This window comes from Aquila chrysaetos, chromosome Z, assembly GCF_900496995.4.
Source record: "Aquila chrysaetos chrysaetos chromosome Z, bAquChr1.4, whole genome shotgun sequence".
Classification (NCBI taxonomy): domain Eukaryota; kingdom Metazoa; phylum Chordata; class Aves; order Accipitriformes; family Accipitridae; genus Aquila; species Aquila chrysaetos.
Window position 1 is genome coordinate 57,016,435 of NC_044030.1, and position 15,651 is coordinate 57,032,085.

The window sequence follows — 15,651 nt, forward strand, 5'->3', positions numbered from 1 at the left end:
TACGATTTTACTAGTCTCTCTCCCTTCATCCACAAAACAAAACAAGTCTTTTAGACTCCCCAGAGTTATTTTTGAGAATTTTGACACCCTGACAACCTGCTTTGGGATGGTCAAAGTAAAGGTGTACTTGCCTCTTGGACTGTTTTTTCCCCATGCTTCCTACGCAGACAGAAGTGGACAAGCCCCTTGAGACTCCTGAGACCTCTGACCAGGAGGAGTTGGATTATGTACACACACAATATCAGAAGAATGCACAAGTACACTAGGGCAACACAAGCATATTTATTCCTGGGACAGCCAGGGAAGTTGTGCTGTTCATAACCATGCTCACTGGTTCTGGAGAAACACAGGTCCTAGGGAGCCAGTTGCTCAGGTAAACACCTAGAAATGTTTCTTTGGCATAGGGGTCTGCTGAAAAAACTCAAGGAAGCTGTTAAGTGTCCGTCCTCACATGCAGTCAAAGACCACGTCTCCACTGGTTTATTTCTATCATGTTGTCAAATACCCTGTACACAATCATACTAACAGTGGTGATCAAGGCCCTTGTAAAGTGTACTTCTGCTCTCAGGTTTTCTGTTTTTACCTGAAAATAGAAATCAGCAGATTGTTTGTCTGGAGATAGGTCAAAGGCAAACTCAGTATAGCCACTGGTGAACTCTTCCCTGTCAACCATCAGGGAATGGCCTTTCATACTGCTGCCAATCATCTGAATGAGCTGTATGTACTCTCTCACACAGACATTCTCAAAATGCAGTGCTGGCATTGGGTTTCACTGGCATTAGTTCACCATCCACATACAAGGCCACAAAACTTATATCATAATGCTTGAAGTTGAAAGGGTTCTTAGCATAACAGCTCTTTAAAAGCATTGCAATCTATGAACCCAATAACAAGAATTTTGTGCAGCTGTTCCAGAAACAAATTTTCCTGGTTGCTGATACAGCTGCCAGCTGGTATGCTGGACACTTTCAAGCCCATCTGGTGCACTGGCTGTTTTGCACTAGACATTAGTAATGCCCCAATGTGCCCCAAACACGGTCCAGGTGCCACCCACACTTTCTTCACAAACAACAAGGCCTACGTAATGACCTGTCCCTGCTGGTGGGGAGCTGATCAAACAAAAACTGTCTTTGATGCACATCAGCTCATTTTTACATTCACGCTGTTCAACAAAAGGTTGCCTTGAAAGAACAGATCACCATGGAGCAGTCCAAATAGCTCAGTCCTACTCTGGCCCATCAGAGCCAACCAACCGTTGCCTAAGCCGCTGATTACCGATGTGATCCTGTGTGCCCACTTCCTGCTGCCTGGCTGTGTGATTGCAGAACAACCCCATGGAGAAATGCATTGACAATGTGTCATGGCTGTAATCAAGAGGCAACTCAATGAGGGTGTGACAGCTGGTCCCCCAGCGTAACCTCCAGCTAGCTGCAAACAGAGTCTAGTGGGTAACTCACGAGGCCCACAGCCTCACCAGCACATGGGTTGGACCTGTCAGCTTTTACAATCTTGCAGCAAAGGTACAGCAGGGTGTTGTTCAGATCTACATGATCTTCCCCATTCTCAGCTATGAAAAGTCCAGAGGTACTGACTTTTCTGCAACAGTAAAAAGTGAAGGCACCTCAATAAAAAGGCTTTTCTCAAAGCAAGTCTGTGTTGGGGACACTTCAGACAAACCCAGCATGGATTTGGTACACTCTTCTGAGCAGCCATGACTGAAAGCCATCCATTTAAAAATATATTTCCTTTTCTACAGGTAGAATGGGACCTCTTTCTCTTGGGTTTTCTGTTTCTTTTGCATTGTTCAGCCTGGCTTCTTGTTCTTTTTCTTCTTTTCATCCTGGCCAGGCTGTTGTCTGGTGTCCCCCTTCCTTTTTCTTTTAAGGGGCTGGGTGGACCTTCCCTCCGGGGCATGACATGCACTGCTTTCTTTTATGGCTTTTTGTTTGAACACAAATAAGTCCCATGCCTTCCTGATTTGCTGGCATTTCCAACTTGTTTGGGACAACCTTGGAAACATGTCCCAATGTGTTTTGCAGTATCTTGAGTGGTGCTGTTAATGTGTTGCTTAACAATTTCCAAACCCCTTTTCAGTCATGGGATGGTCTTTCTAAACAGGCTACAGAATTTACCCACAACACCCAACACCATGCTTCACACAAACCAGCTTGAAAACCAGGGAGACCATTGTCAGTCTGGGCTCTGTAATAATTCACATGCAAGGATGGGTTGCCATTTTTTACCATTATCATTTTGGTGTGGTTTCTTAAAATATTAGATACTTCCAGGGTTGAAGATGCAGTTCACAATCATTTACCCAAAGCAAAATGAGATGTGTTTATGCTGGTCAGTCGTTATTTCAATGCTGATTGTGTTGATGTGCTGGCATGCTACCAGCACATAGTGCAGCTTATCATACGTCACTGTAATGACCTCATTGTTATTATCACTGATCAAACACAGACTAATAATGGAATCACATATTCCCCAACAAGTTGGTGCTTTGCAAGATGTGTGTAGTGATGGAGCAAGTTAAACCCTCCAGTGATATCCATCAGACAGGGCAATTTCTTAGCAGCAACCTGCAGAGAAGCCTCCAAAATATGTGTTAGATCTCTGTTTGTGGAACAAGCGTAAGGATTTTATCCTCTTTAAGCTTTGTTTTTACTATGATGGGGTCACTGACCAGGTCCACTGCTGGAGAGTTGATGGCTGAAGTTCTCTTGTGGGGGTTAATATGATGGTTCACATGTTCCATCAACATGAAAGGGACAGATAGATAGTAGCCTTTCTGCAAAGTATACTGCCATATCTTACCCTGCAGTGGTATTTCAAAGGTAGCATCTTTGCTGATGTTATCCCAGCTGTGCGGGTACAGTATTTCCACCAGCACCATCTCCCACCTGCCTGAGGACTCAAGGCGCCTCACTAGCTCTACAGGAAAGTTCATGCTGGTGTATTGTGGAACGATGCCAGTGCTGGCATTGCTGGCAAGCATGATGTTCTATGATCCCCTGTTTGCCACCCGTCCTTTTTCCCCTGATCCGCTGCCAGGCACTAGATGTTCTGGACATGGGAATCTCCTGTCCAACTGTTAAATTTCTGGGCGCAGCCCCGACACTTCTCAAGCAGCTGTTTCCTTTCTTCCTTTCCCTTTTGCAGAGATGTTCTTCCCGATTCAGTAGATTCTGTCCTCTTCAGCATTCATTTTTTGAAGTTCTTCAGGGTAAAATGTCCCCTCAATTGCTTTGTGATCACAATCTGTTAAGTAGTGTGCAGGCAGCTGTCCCCTTTTCACAATTTCAGCTACTACAAAAATCTCATCTGCGAACATCTGCTCATAAACTTTCTCAAATCTCCTTTTTGTTCTAGAATCCCTGATAAGGTCTCCCTTTTTAAGCAGAGGCGCAAATTCTTTAAACTCAACCCCATATATGGTTTTCCAAACCCTTGTGGAGTTTAAAGTATTCATGTCCATAGGCCTGGCTCTGATAGCTTGGTGGAAGTTACAGTTATAGCTCTTCATGAACTTGGACAACATACCAACATAGCAATAAGTGTTGCATGTTGTAAAATATCTCCACACCTTGGTTTTGAGCATCCTGTTAAAAGGTCCTATGACAGAGGTTTTTACTTCATTATTGGTAATAACATGGTGAACATTATCTGCTTTAACAGCATGTTTAAAGACTGGTTTAAAAATTCTTTTCCCTGGTCCATCTGTAATTTCTCAGGCTTGCACTGTCTTCCGAGATTGTTTTAAAAGCCCCAGCTACCTCAGAACATGTTTTGCCTTTTGGAGCAATGGCTGAAGCAAGCTTGGATAAGATGTCTATCACTGATAAGATGTACTGAACACCATCATGATGATGGAAAACTTGCATATCCACCAAGTCTGCTTCCCATGGTGCATCCACCTCTGCCACAACCACCTGTTTCTTTTAAAAGTACTTTCTTGCTGCCTTGTCTAAGCTATAAGCACCCTGGTTTGCAAGCCAGTTGCCAGCTGGCTTCTGTAGAGATCAGCAGTTCACCTTTTAGAAGCTTCAAAAAGGGGATATATATCCCCAAAGCTTCCCACCTCCCCAGGAGGACAGTAGATCTCTGCTAGCAGAAGCTGTGGCATAGAGGTCTACTCCCACGCTATTACACCTGCTTATGAAAGGAAACACTGGACAATCAATTTAACTCAATTACAAAGAAACTTTGATAACAGGGTATGAGGAGAGTTGGTTAGCAGTCAGACTTCTCCAGGATTTTTCCTTTTTTTTACTTGAACACCGCTGTAACTTCTGTGCCCATGCTCCTTTCTTTGGTGGCTGCAGGCCCAGACAGGAAGGCAGACAAGTCATGGCACACTCCCGATTCCCCCTCAGTCAGACAGAGCTTCCTGAAACCTTTTGTAAGGTCATTGACCTACGGATAAGGCAACATATATAGCAGCAGCCTGCACCCCACAATGGTCTTACAGGTAGCTGGAAGATCCCCCCCAATCATGGGCAAAGGGAGCTGTCCCTGCCACCCACCCTCCCTGCGTGACACACCTCCAAATCCAGTTTGTGGTTCACAAGCCCAGCGGCTGGTTCTTCTGGTTCACATGGTCGGCTGGGGGATTCCCTTAAGGTCTTTTCCTTCTTGGTCCAGCTCATAGGATCGGTCTGTGCATGTGACAGGCTTTGCACCAGGGGCCCCTTGGTGGCCTCCTGGGAGGGGTCTGTAGCCCTCAGGCACATTCCAACATGTCTGTGCCCCACCACCCTTTTGGCATCCCTCTGCCCTTTTCAAGTCTCCCCCACCCCGGACATGTAGTACTTGTTCTGCAGACTGGTGAAGTGCAGGACCTTGACCTGGCCTATTCATTCCATTAGCTCTTATTAAAGAATGTTTTACCCATTTTATACCTTTGCTTTTAGGGCTACACATATTTCTGTATCTTGATAAATGTGTGTACATTATCTATTATATACTGTAGGATAGTCATAGTACCTCTATCATATAGTACAGTGTATAGTGTACCCATGTATAAATAAATAAAATGTATATTTATAAACATTTATACACTCCTTTCTATTTATAATTCTATATATGTATATATTATATATATCATTCTGGTGGGTTAGCCTTGGCCAGCTGCCCACCCAGCTGCTCTCTCATGCCTCCTCAACAGAACAGTGGGGAAAAATAAGATGGGAAAGGTCATGGGTTGACATAAGGACAGGGAGATCACTGACCAATTACTACTGTCACAGGCAAACCAGACTCAACTTGGGGAAAATTAATTTCATTTACAGCAAACCAAAACCAGAGTTGGATGGTAAGAAACAAAATCTAAACCACCTTCCCACCCAACCCCCCCCACTTCTTCAGGTTCAACTTCACTTCTTCATTGCTGACTCCGCTACATTCATCCCACCCTGAGCAGCACAGGGGGATAGGGATTAGGGTCAGTCTGTAACAGCTCCTCCCTGCTGCTCCTTCCTCCTCACACATTTTTTTGAATCGTGATGATGATGTAGGTTTCTGGGGGCCAATTGAGACTGTCAACAACAGTGCAACATTTGATAAATCCTATGAGAAGTAGTGGGTCAGAAGAAAAAAAAATCTCATCCACTCAAGATTTTGCCTTTGCCAACAGCCAATGGAGATACTGGCTTCCAAAAAGAGTATTTATAGACAGGTCATGGCCTTTCTCCATTACACCTTCCGCCCTTTCAGCATGCAATACTGTTCTGGTTGTCAAGGTGCTGTGACTTGGTTGCTGTTCCTTGCCTGGTCTGCCTCCTATGCCCTGGGAATCCTGCCTTCCTTGTGCTCTGCAGTCCGCCAAGCGCTGCCAGGTGTTGGGCATGGAAAAGCTGCAGGCAGAAAACATGGAAAGAGGAAAAACAGGAAAACTCTGCCTGGCTGTAGCTCTGCACAGCTGTGCATTCTCCATTGTTGGGCATCTCACTTGCTGGATGACAGGAGATGCTCCAAGGTACATTGTACATAGTCAAACAGGGCCTGAAACTGTAACTTAGAGGAGGGACCTAACATGAATTTGGGGGAGTGACTGGTTGTGTCTCTGAAGATCTCAAACTGGGCAGTTTCTCATCTTAGCAGGGAAGATTAAAGAACAAATGACCTGCACATGTCAAGACTGTTTTTATGCAGTTTAAACACTGGTGGAGCTGAAATAGCTGACCTATGTGTGCATGTTGACAGACCTGTGTATGTTCATGTCCAGGTGCTTTCTTTTCTTAGCGTTAAGAGTTGACTACAAGTCCCCGAGTATTTCAGCAGGAATGTGTGAGTGGGTAACCTTGTCTCCCATGACTTAAAGCCCCACATGCTATTCAAAATGCAGGGTCCAATCCTGTGATAGCTTCTGCAGCCCCAAAGACCCTACAGGAGCATAACAACATGGTGGAAAAGCCCAAAACCTGCAGGTGCTTTTCTGAAAAGAGACTGTCCACCACTCTCCAAAGCTTCCAGACCAGGAGGCTATAAGAAGAGGATGCATTGTCCATGCAGGATGTTTCCACATATATAGAGGGTACATACTCAGAATACTGTGTCAGGAAAAGCATCCTTGGACTTAACACTATTTTCATATATGGTTTGGTCTCTTGGTGGTGAATAGATGGCAAAATAGCATCATCAACCCCTGCTTAGCTGAATCTGATCCATATAAATAAATAATAAATAATCCCCTGCTTAGTGTGTTTTTAACAGTATACTCCCAACGCAGATCATCCATAGTTAGAGCACGTTCTTGCAATCTCAGCACTGTGCTCTTAAGCATTTATTTGATTGGAAGAAGACAGTAATTCTTGCCAAAGCTACAGCTGAGCCACTAGTGAAGGTAACATAAATCCTAAATTCAACTGGCTTTGTTTTTCTTGCTATACCTGAAGGAACTGAATATTCTATAGTGAGGATAGGATGGTAGGCTAACACAAGAGTAAAGAGAGAAATTATTTATTTAAAACACATTAGGAACACTGTTCACAGTACATCATAACAGGCCGACTACATAATGGGATGATCATAAAAGGGTGACTTAAAGCAAAGAAAAGACAAAGCATAGATTATAGGCTAGTTGTGGAAACTGGTGTTTTTTTCCCTCCCATAAGCAAAGCTGTACGAATAAAGACTGTCTCATACTATTTCTGCACAGGTAAAAGATTGATTTACTCAATCTGTGCATTTTCTTTATTTTGTATAAACATACCAATACTTAGATTAACACTTCCATATAGTTTACAATGTTTAATTTAAATACAGTATTATGTCTCATTGACTTGTTGACTTAAGGTGCAATTTATCAAAACCTACAGTAAATATGTTCTTCTCTTAATCAGTTCTCTTTGGCACGCTTCTGGTTTATTTAAATACAAAAGTGTAGGATTTAATTGAGTATATAACACTGCAGAAACTTGAAGGGTTTTTTGTTAGCATGAGTGCAATTTTAGGTTTACCACAAGCTTATTTACAAACAAAGAACTGTATATGAATTTCAGTTTACTTTACATAGAAAATGGCTATCATCAACTTTAATGTGCAAGGCAAAAAATATTTGTTACAGCAACTCCTCCCTTGAGAGAGTGATTTTTGCACCATGGAAATCTTGTATAAAATGTTTTAGAAAATGGAGATTTCTTACAAGGAAGTTCTTGGTGCTTGTTATCCTATAGCAAGCCACCTGAAGACATGACTTTCTGGGTCCAGAAATGCTTCATAAGATACAGTTTAGCTGACACGTTGGCACTGTAGTAGTGTTGCAGCTACAAACTTGCATGTTCAACTGGCAAACTAAACCAAGGAGCAAAAACCCAACCAGTCTGTGTAAAAAGTGTAGTGACAGTGGCTTCATTCTAGAAAAAGGTATGCTTCCTATATTCTTGATATCATACCTGTTTTTATTCCAAGGAGGAAAGGTTTAGAATTTGCACTATGCATTGCTATATCATCTATTTTCATCTTCATGACCTCTGCCTACTTTTGGGCTGATTAATATTTGGTTAGAGGCAAAGGTGAACAACAGTGAACAGACTTATTTCTGCTTCTGATGGAGAAGTACTAGGAGGCCATCAAAGTGGACCTAAATCAGTGAAGCATCACTTTACAAAACCTCTTCAGACGCCAGAAGAGCAAACCCACAACAATCTACGTCACATCTGAAGGCCAATCCCAGCAGATGGCATTCATGTGAAAGGCATGGGGAAACCTAGCTACATAAACACTGGAAATCCTTGCATGCCCATTTATTTCACAATTAAAGAACAATGAAACCCTGTTCACAGTAAAACACTTATTACAATGCCTTTCTGGTCTCTTCCCTCCTGAATCACCCAAGTGGTATCCTCTCAGCTGCAGAAATGAGTATTTTGGCACATGATCAAGTTACAGTAGGTGTCAAGTACAGTGCAATCTGTTCAGAAGGCAAGGATGTTAAAAGGGATTTCATACAGGTGCTTTGTAATGTGGGTAAGATGTGAACTGCTGTGCTACTCCTGAGTAAAACATGTTTGGCTGTTCCAGTGAAGATACCCATTTATGAGCATGCTGATTCCAAAGAGGCAATTGATAGCCTCAGCAATAGTGTATATTCTTAAAAAAAAAAAAAAAAGTATTTTACAACTGTCTTTTTCTTCAACTTATCAGCAAGGACTAAAAGTGGTGAGTTCAAATTGTTGGGAGAGGTGATGAGAAGGGGGCAGAACTTGTAAGGAGAATCAGAGTCTGTGTAATAAATCAAATGCATGTGAGATGCAATTCATTCTCAATTATCCTTTAAGCTTTTTGAGATATTGCATATGGCCATGTCCTTTAGTGTTCCTGTTCTACCTGAAAGCTACTGGCTTTAGAACTGAGATGTCTGCGTGAAGGATATGGTGTCAGACTTATCCACAGCAAAGCCTCCATTGACATACGATTTCTTGGTCTCTGTTTCATCATTATCAAGTATTGTTGTTTCCAAGGCAAAAGGATTGACTATGTTGACTTCAGAGGTGACATCCATCTGCTCCAGCTCCTTTTTAGAGAGCTTCTCCACTATCCCTGTACCAAAGGCATCTCCCAAGACATTCACCATTGTTCTGAATCGATCCCTATGGAATAAAAATGTTGTCAGACAAACCACTCTGTAAGTTACTTAGAAAATCCTTTAGTAAAAAGTAAGCTACTCCAGCAAATGCAGAGCTGTTTTTTTCCCCAGTGCAGATTTGTTGTAATTCTCCAGTTAAAAGAAAAAAATCTTGTAGAACAAGAAACAGAATTTCCCCCACATGTATTTGAACAAACTTGGAGTCACTTTCATAACAAATTAATTTGTACAGGGTGTGCAAAACTGCAAGTCACATCACTAGTCTGTTAGAGCAGTAATCACACTGCTGTGCATAGCCTTACAAAATGTTGTAGGGATCACTTCTCAGGCCCTGAAGTATGCTACACAGCTTGTTCTCTTTGTGATGAGACTGCTTTTGTTGGGAGGAGAGACTATGGGGTGCAGCAGAAAAGTCTGCATTGTGCCTTTTGTCTTTCTAACAGTCATTTCCTCAGCCAGAAGCGTGCCTAGCCCAGTATCTTCAGTATTCTGGCCCAAACCCTGGAAATGGGAAAGGCTATCTTCTGTTAGCTTCTCATTGTTAATGGACTGAAGTACAAAATCACATTGAACAAGTCACTTAGAGGAATATGATACTTCTGTACTGTTGATTTTTCTCCCAACAGGAATGTGACTTGCAGGCCTTAAAAATCTGCCGCTACTTGTCAGAGGAGCAACAAAACCAAGCAATATAGCAAAGTTTGAAAATTGGTGTGGGAGTAAGGCAAAGACAGTGGAAGGTCATGCTTCCCTGTTTTTCTTTTCAGCTACCCAGCACTGCAAGGGCTTTGTGGCAGAATGAGTTGTTCTGCCTGTGGAGAGATGTTGAGGTGGGTATACTCACAGATAGAAGGGACTGCAAAACCAAAAGTGAAGTAAATGAGCCTGTCTTATATACATATTCTTCAACTACAACTGCTGATCTCCAGTGCTAAAAAGTGCCCATGTATTCTCCATATTCATAATACTTCGATTCTATTCTCAAAATTTTTCTATTCTTCTTTAAAAACATGGAAGTACTCCTCAAGCCTATGTAATAAAACCTTGGTAAGTTCAGAATTAACTAGAGGATTGTTAATGAGCCACTAGTAGCAGGTTGCAAAATAATACATATTAGGCAATAAGTACAAAAGGCGAAAGTGTTAATAATCTACACAGCATCATGATGTGCATTCCATCTGCTGAGGTGCAAAATGCACTGGCAATGATCCCTGGTACATGAAATTAATCTTTAATTTGCTTTACACAGCGAGACACTTTAATCTGAAAAATATCTCAGTTAGAATCAGAAACAGCTTGAATTCTTTGTCTGTTTCATGGTGGAAAAGCTAGCTTCCATGTATTTGTACTGTGCCTAAGAATCACATAAATTGTGGACTTTCAAAGTGGAGATGAGATCAGATTTGTAAAACTATGATTTCTATGAGAAATAGGGAATTACTGTTCCCTTTCTCTCTCTCACTCCCCTAAAAGAGTTAGAGGGCATCAAATAAAATGATTAGGACATAGATTAAAACAAACAAAATTAAATATGTCTCTGTGCTACACATTGTTAGGTTGTGGAATTCCTCTCCACAGGACTTGTGGAAATGTAAAAGTTTATATGGGTCCCAAAAGCAGTGAGGCATTCATGGAAGAAGAAGAAATCTCTTGAGCACTGTTAAAACAAAACCCACCTCTAGCTCAGGAATTCTGTGAAGTGCAATTTGCAGAAGGCTAGGAGAGTACTTTGGGAAAAGAACCAATATACTTTTGTTCTGTTCTTACACTCTTCTTCAGATACCTGCTCTGAGCCAGCAGTTTGTACTGATCTTCCCCATTCTTAGCAAAATTAAATGCCAACTGGGCAAAGAGGAGAGCTGGAGAAAACAAAATTATTGTGGAACATAGCAAACAAACCTATTAGACCCTGTTGCAGACAGCTGATGGGGAGAATGTACTGGAGCTGTTTTGTTTGGAGCAATTAATGCTTATACAGAAATTGAATTCATTCTTGGATCCATTCAACAGCCCTGGTTTTCTGGAGATTGGCATATCTCTCTACAGCTTGCAAAATTGAGTTATATAATCAAATAAATTATATATATATCTGTGAAATACATAGATTGCTGCCAGATATCCTTCAAGAAAATGATTGGAAAGGGTGGGGGAGGAACAGGAATGCATTTACCTTGAGTGTAAATATGAGCCTAAGAAGAAGACATGCAGAGACTATGAAATGATTAAGATCTCTGCACTGATACTAATGAATTACCATCCATGCTGAGTTGCTGCAGGTGAACAAGACCTTGGTCTGAGCACTAAAGCTCGCAGCTTAGGAGACAAAAAAGCTGTATTACAACTAAAGCTATACTCCTTAAGTTGTGAATCCTGTTACTCTCTCAGTGAATCATGGGACAAAACTGAATGCTGATGTCCTTCTGAACTCCAGAACACACTCTGTGATTCTTTGGGCTTTTGCAAAAGTAGCAGAGAAACACCTCTGTAAATTGAACAGAAAAGATTTCTGGTGAAAATGCTTTTCTCCAGAGAGAGGTTCTTAATGGGACTGAGGGATTTTGATGTGCTCTGAGGTGAGATGGTTGGGATCAGGCACAAGGAATGCTTTCTGAGCTTGCATGTATGTGCTTGTTGAGTAAGGGGCTGGGTCTTTAAAAAACTCTTAGTGAAGAAAAGCCCTAGCAAAGTAATGCTGGCAGCACAGACCCATGTACAGCCTGCCACATGTGTGCATGTGGCGTCCAGAACCAGCTCTTCTTAGTTCATGTTGTGCTCCACTACCTATTCACCAGTGTATGGATTTTATGTGCTTTGTGGAAATCAGCTTGTGGCTACATTTCATTTTTATGAATGGCGTACAAATTTAGCATAACATGGTGGCAGCTGACACTCCAGAGGCACTCCTAGGTACTGTCAAATTTGTTTTCCTGAGTATTATGGTCATGATTTATTAATGCTGTGGCCACTATTGTAAGGTTGACAGCACTTCTGGATGTGAGATTATTCACTGCCATCCCATGCAGTGGGACTTCTTTCAGAATTAAAGCCACTACTGCATTCAACTCTATATTGAATAAGCCTGGCCATAAGAAGAATCTTTCTCCAATTCCTGCAGCAGTCCTAAATGATTTTGTTGCTTTCTTTCTCAGACCCACATGTTCCCACACAACTTATGTAAACATTAAAAAAAAAGAAAAATAATTATTGAATGCCTTAAACTTACAGAAGCCAGTCAACTGCAATGATCAGAGTAACATCCTCGGCAGGCAGGCCAACAGCGCTCAGTACAATCACCATGGTGACGAGTCCGGCTTGGGGGACACCTGCAGCCCCGATGCTGGCTGCTGTAGCTGTGACACTAAATCCCACATAAAGCCCAGAAAAGGCATTCAGAATACATGTTGCTCACAGAAAACCTATTTTTCTGTCACAAATAGGCTTATTTCACTGCAAGAAGCAAGCCCAATGTTCCAGTTTTCCTCCTGAACAGTATCAACTCAAAGTCTGGTGACAAGTTTATGGGACAAGTCAAGTATAGATACTGTTATGGTTACACTGCAGAGTAACAGGCAATCCAAGACTAACAAGCAAACTGGACTGATCAGAGGTAGAGGCTGAGTTGCGTTTGCAAGTGGAAGAATAATGGTAATTTCCAGAACGATGCTGTATACCAGCTGCATGTCCTGGCCCATCCCACCTCCTCATCAGGTTGCACAGGCAAGGCCCCGGACCAAGAAGTGAGAACATTACTTTCTGTGCTGTGAATGATAGTTTCAACTTTCCCATGGGGTATCCAAAGTTAGTGTACCGTTCATTAAAAAAACCCATTTCCAACAAAATGCATGTGATGGCTTTAGTCTTACCTAATGGTAACTATTTGGCCAATATCCAGTTCTAAGTCATTCAACTGTGCAATAAATACAGCTGCTACTGCTTCGTAAAGAGCTGTGCCATCCATGTTGATGGTAGCTCCAACTGGAAGAACGAACCTGGTAATTCTTTTGTCGATGAAGTTTTTTTCTTCCGCACAGCGGAAGGTGACAGGCAAAGTTGCTGAACTGGCACATAGATAAACACATAAAGTAAGCACAGGCAACAGCATATCGTTTCCCTTATCTTTCCTTTTCCTCAGAGCCTGATCTGCTCTAAGACTTAGGATCTAAGGCAGGCAGGAAGGGTGCACCATGAAAAAGCAAAGTAACTTTTGTTATCTCTTCTAATTACAGGAAGAAATAACAAAGTCTTAGTTATCCTCAAAATAACATAGCAAAACCGTCATGATGTACACAGTCACAGAAACAGCGCAACAGCTTAAATTTTAGCAAGTCTGTGACTAATGAACTGAATGGCAAAGAACTGTCTCCTCCTGGGAGGGGCAGGCTCTCATTTGGTGTAAGGCCAGCACAATCTATAGTGGCCCTCTGGGTACTACAGAAATAATGATGAAAATAATATTTCAACCTCCAGACGACTGAGAATTGTACAGGTGAAATCAGGGTATGTAACAAACTAGCAATAAAATCAGAGTGCAAACAATGCAATTACTACTAAGAACATTACAGAAAATAAATGTTTCTTTTGTTTACCTGGAAGAAATCATGAGGGCTGTCAGAAGTGCCTGAGCCATACCCATGGCAAACCGAAAAGGATTTTTCCTTACTATTATTAAGTAGATCAGTGGCAGAATTATAGTGGAATGGATTGCAAGTCTGCAAAATAGAATGCTTTAGTTAAACAAATGGATCCATCTCATTGTCTTGCTTTAATAAGACAGTGATAATAGTTCTGTCCTCATGTACACTTATGAAACACTAAAGGTGACTTTAGTGACACCCATGTTCATAATTTAGAGTATATAATCTTAAACAAAACACAGACTAATGCTGTTCTGCACTTTCTTTTGGAAGGGAGAGAGAGATTATTAATTGTCTCTCTTTCCAAAGTAGAACAAGAATTAACTACTATATTGGAAATAATTTTAAACTGATGAAGATGAGAAAACTAAAGTAATAAATAGTATTTAAACTGATATGCAGAGGGCGATTTGAAATAATGCTAAAACACTCCACTATCCTGCCAAATCCTTACAATGCAGACTACAGACAAATCAGAAAAACAAAATGATTTTTCTAAGTTTATCTGCCTTTATTATAGAACACATTTTGGAATTAAAGGTAAATATGTTTCCCAGTCAGGGAAAGACGAAGTCCACATCTTTCTGCAGAAACTTCAAACATGATCCTATAAAAAAATCCACACTTACTTTGTGGAAAACTCTGTAAGCTTAGGTCTACAATTAAAATGTAGTGAGGCATTTCAGACTGTACAAATAAGATATGTGTAGTCTTGCCATCTTTAATGTTGTAAGATGCTGAAATACTGTCTTTTGAAACTATTAATTTTTAAAATTAAGTGTGTTGACTTCCAAAAGGTCAAATTGTCCTCTTGACTTCAGCTGCTTAGGTGTATTTGCCTGGATATTTGGGTGGGTCTCAGGGACAAATTCATCCTTCAAATTGTGCATTAATTTTGAACATTGTGCATTAATCCTGAGTGCATATGAATGCAGAGTTTTGTGGGCATTAAGATTAGAGGTAAACAGCCTGCTGTGAGTATATTTGAAATGAAATATATGTGAAGGGTATGTGAAATATTTCCTATGTTCCAAGGTTGCAAGCAGCTATAGCAACATCATCTTCTTGTGAATCATCATAGCCTGGAAACATAAAGCCCAGAACTGTTGTCATGCATAACCTTGCGATTTTTACTCTGTCCTCACAAGATGTTCTTGTGAATGGCACTGCATTTTAATAGTGCTTTGTGATTTCAGAGTAGCTGATAAAGATAGCCATAAATCATGGTACCGTTTGTTCTGCCAAAAATAGGCAATTAAGAGAGCAGTAGCCACAGTACAGAAATCCACAACAGCACTAAAGATCACCCACAAAACCTAACTATTTGTGTCCTTGGAAAAATTACCTTTTTAAAAACAACAGGCATAAAGTTTTCATTCTGCATGTAAACAAATTATTTATTTAGTGGAATGTAAATAACAGCATGCAACGTGTATTGATAAAATTTTGTAAAGAACTCTAGGAAAAAACCTAATAATTTATACAATGGTGCCTGAGAACAAACTGAATTCTTCAGAACATATAGAAAGAAAAATAAAGTAGTATGCGTGTTGTTGGGTGTCTTAACAAAATGTTGATGAGAGCAAACATTTCAAGTATGTCTACATCTAGAAGCATACTGACTTCCAAATAGCTATTTTGAAAAATTTAGATCTGCACTTTTTTTAGTGGCATCATGAACATGGCATTATCCAAAATAAAGTATTTGTGCATACCTGCTTTGCTACTACTGATTTTCATGAAACAAATTTGAAGTAATATATATTTTCATGCATGAAATGCAACTCCCAGCAAGCTGCAGAAATTTTTTATACCAAAAATCGTAATCAGCAACCGAAAAGAGAAATTCTAATAACATTCAATTTTAACATAGGAAGAATCTTGTCCCTCAGAATCCCAAACTGGCATTCCTTATAGCGTCCAGAGATG

General features: G+C 40.9%; 1 protein-coding gene across 1 annotated transcript in view; it reads right to left on the reverse strand.

The window, feature by feature from the left end:
- Positions 1-6,944: 6,944 nt before the first annotated feature.
- SLC1A1 (solute carrier family 1 member 1) overlaps positions 6,945-15,651 on the reverse strand; it is a 56,619-nt gene continuing 47,912 nt past the window's right edge. The window contains exons 9-12 of the mRNA XM_030004790.2: positions 13,675-13,797; positions 12,952-13,146; positions 12,312-12,446; positions 6,945-9,092 (exon numbers count right to left, since the gene is read on the reverse strand). Coding sequence (XP_029860650.1) covers positions 8,846-9,092; positions 12,312-12,446; positions 12,952-13,146; positions 13,675-13,797 — 700 coding nt within the window. The 3' untranslated portion in view covers positions 6,945-8,845. The remainder of the gene's footprint in view (positions 9,093-12,311; positions 12,447-12,951; positions 13,147-13,674; positions 13,798-15,651) is intronic.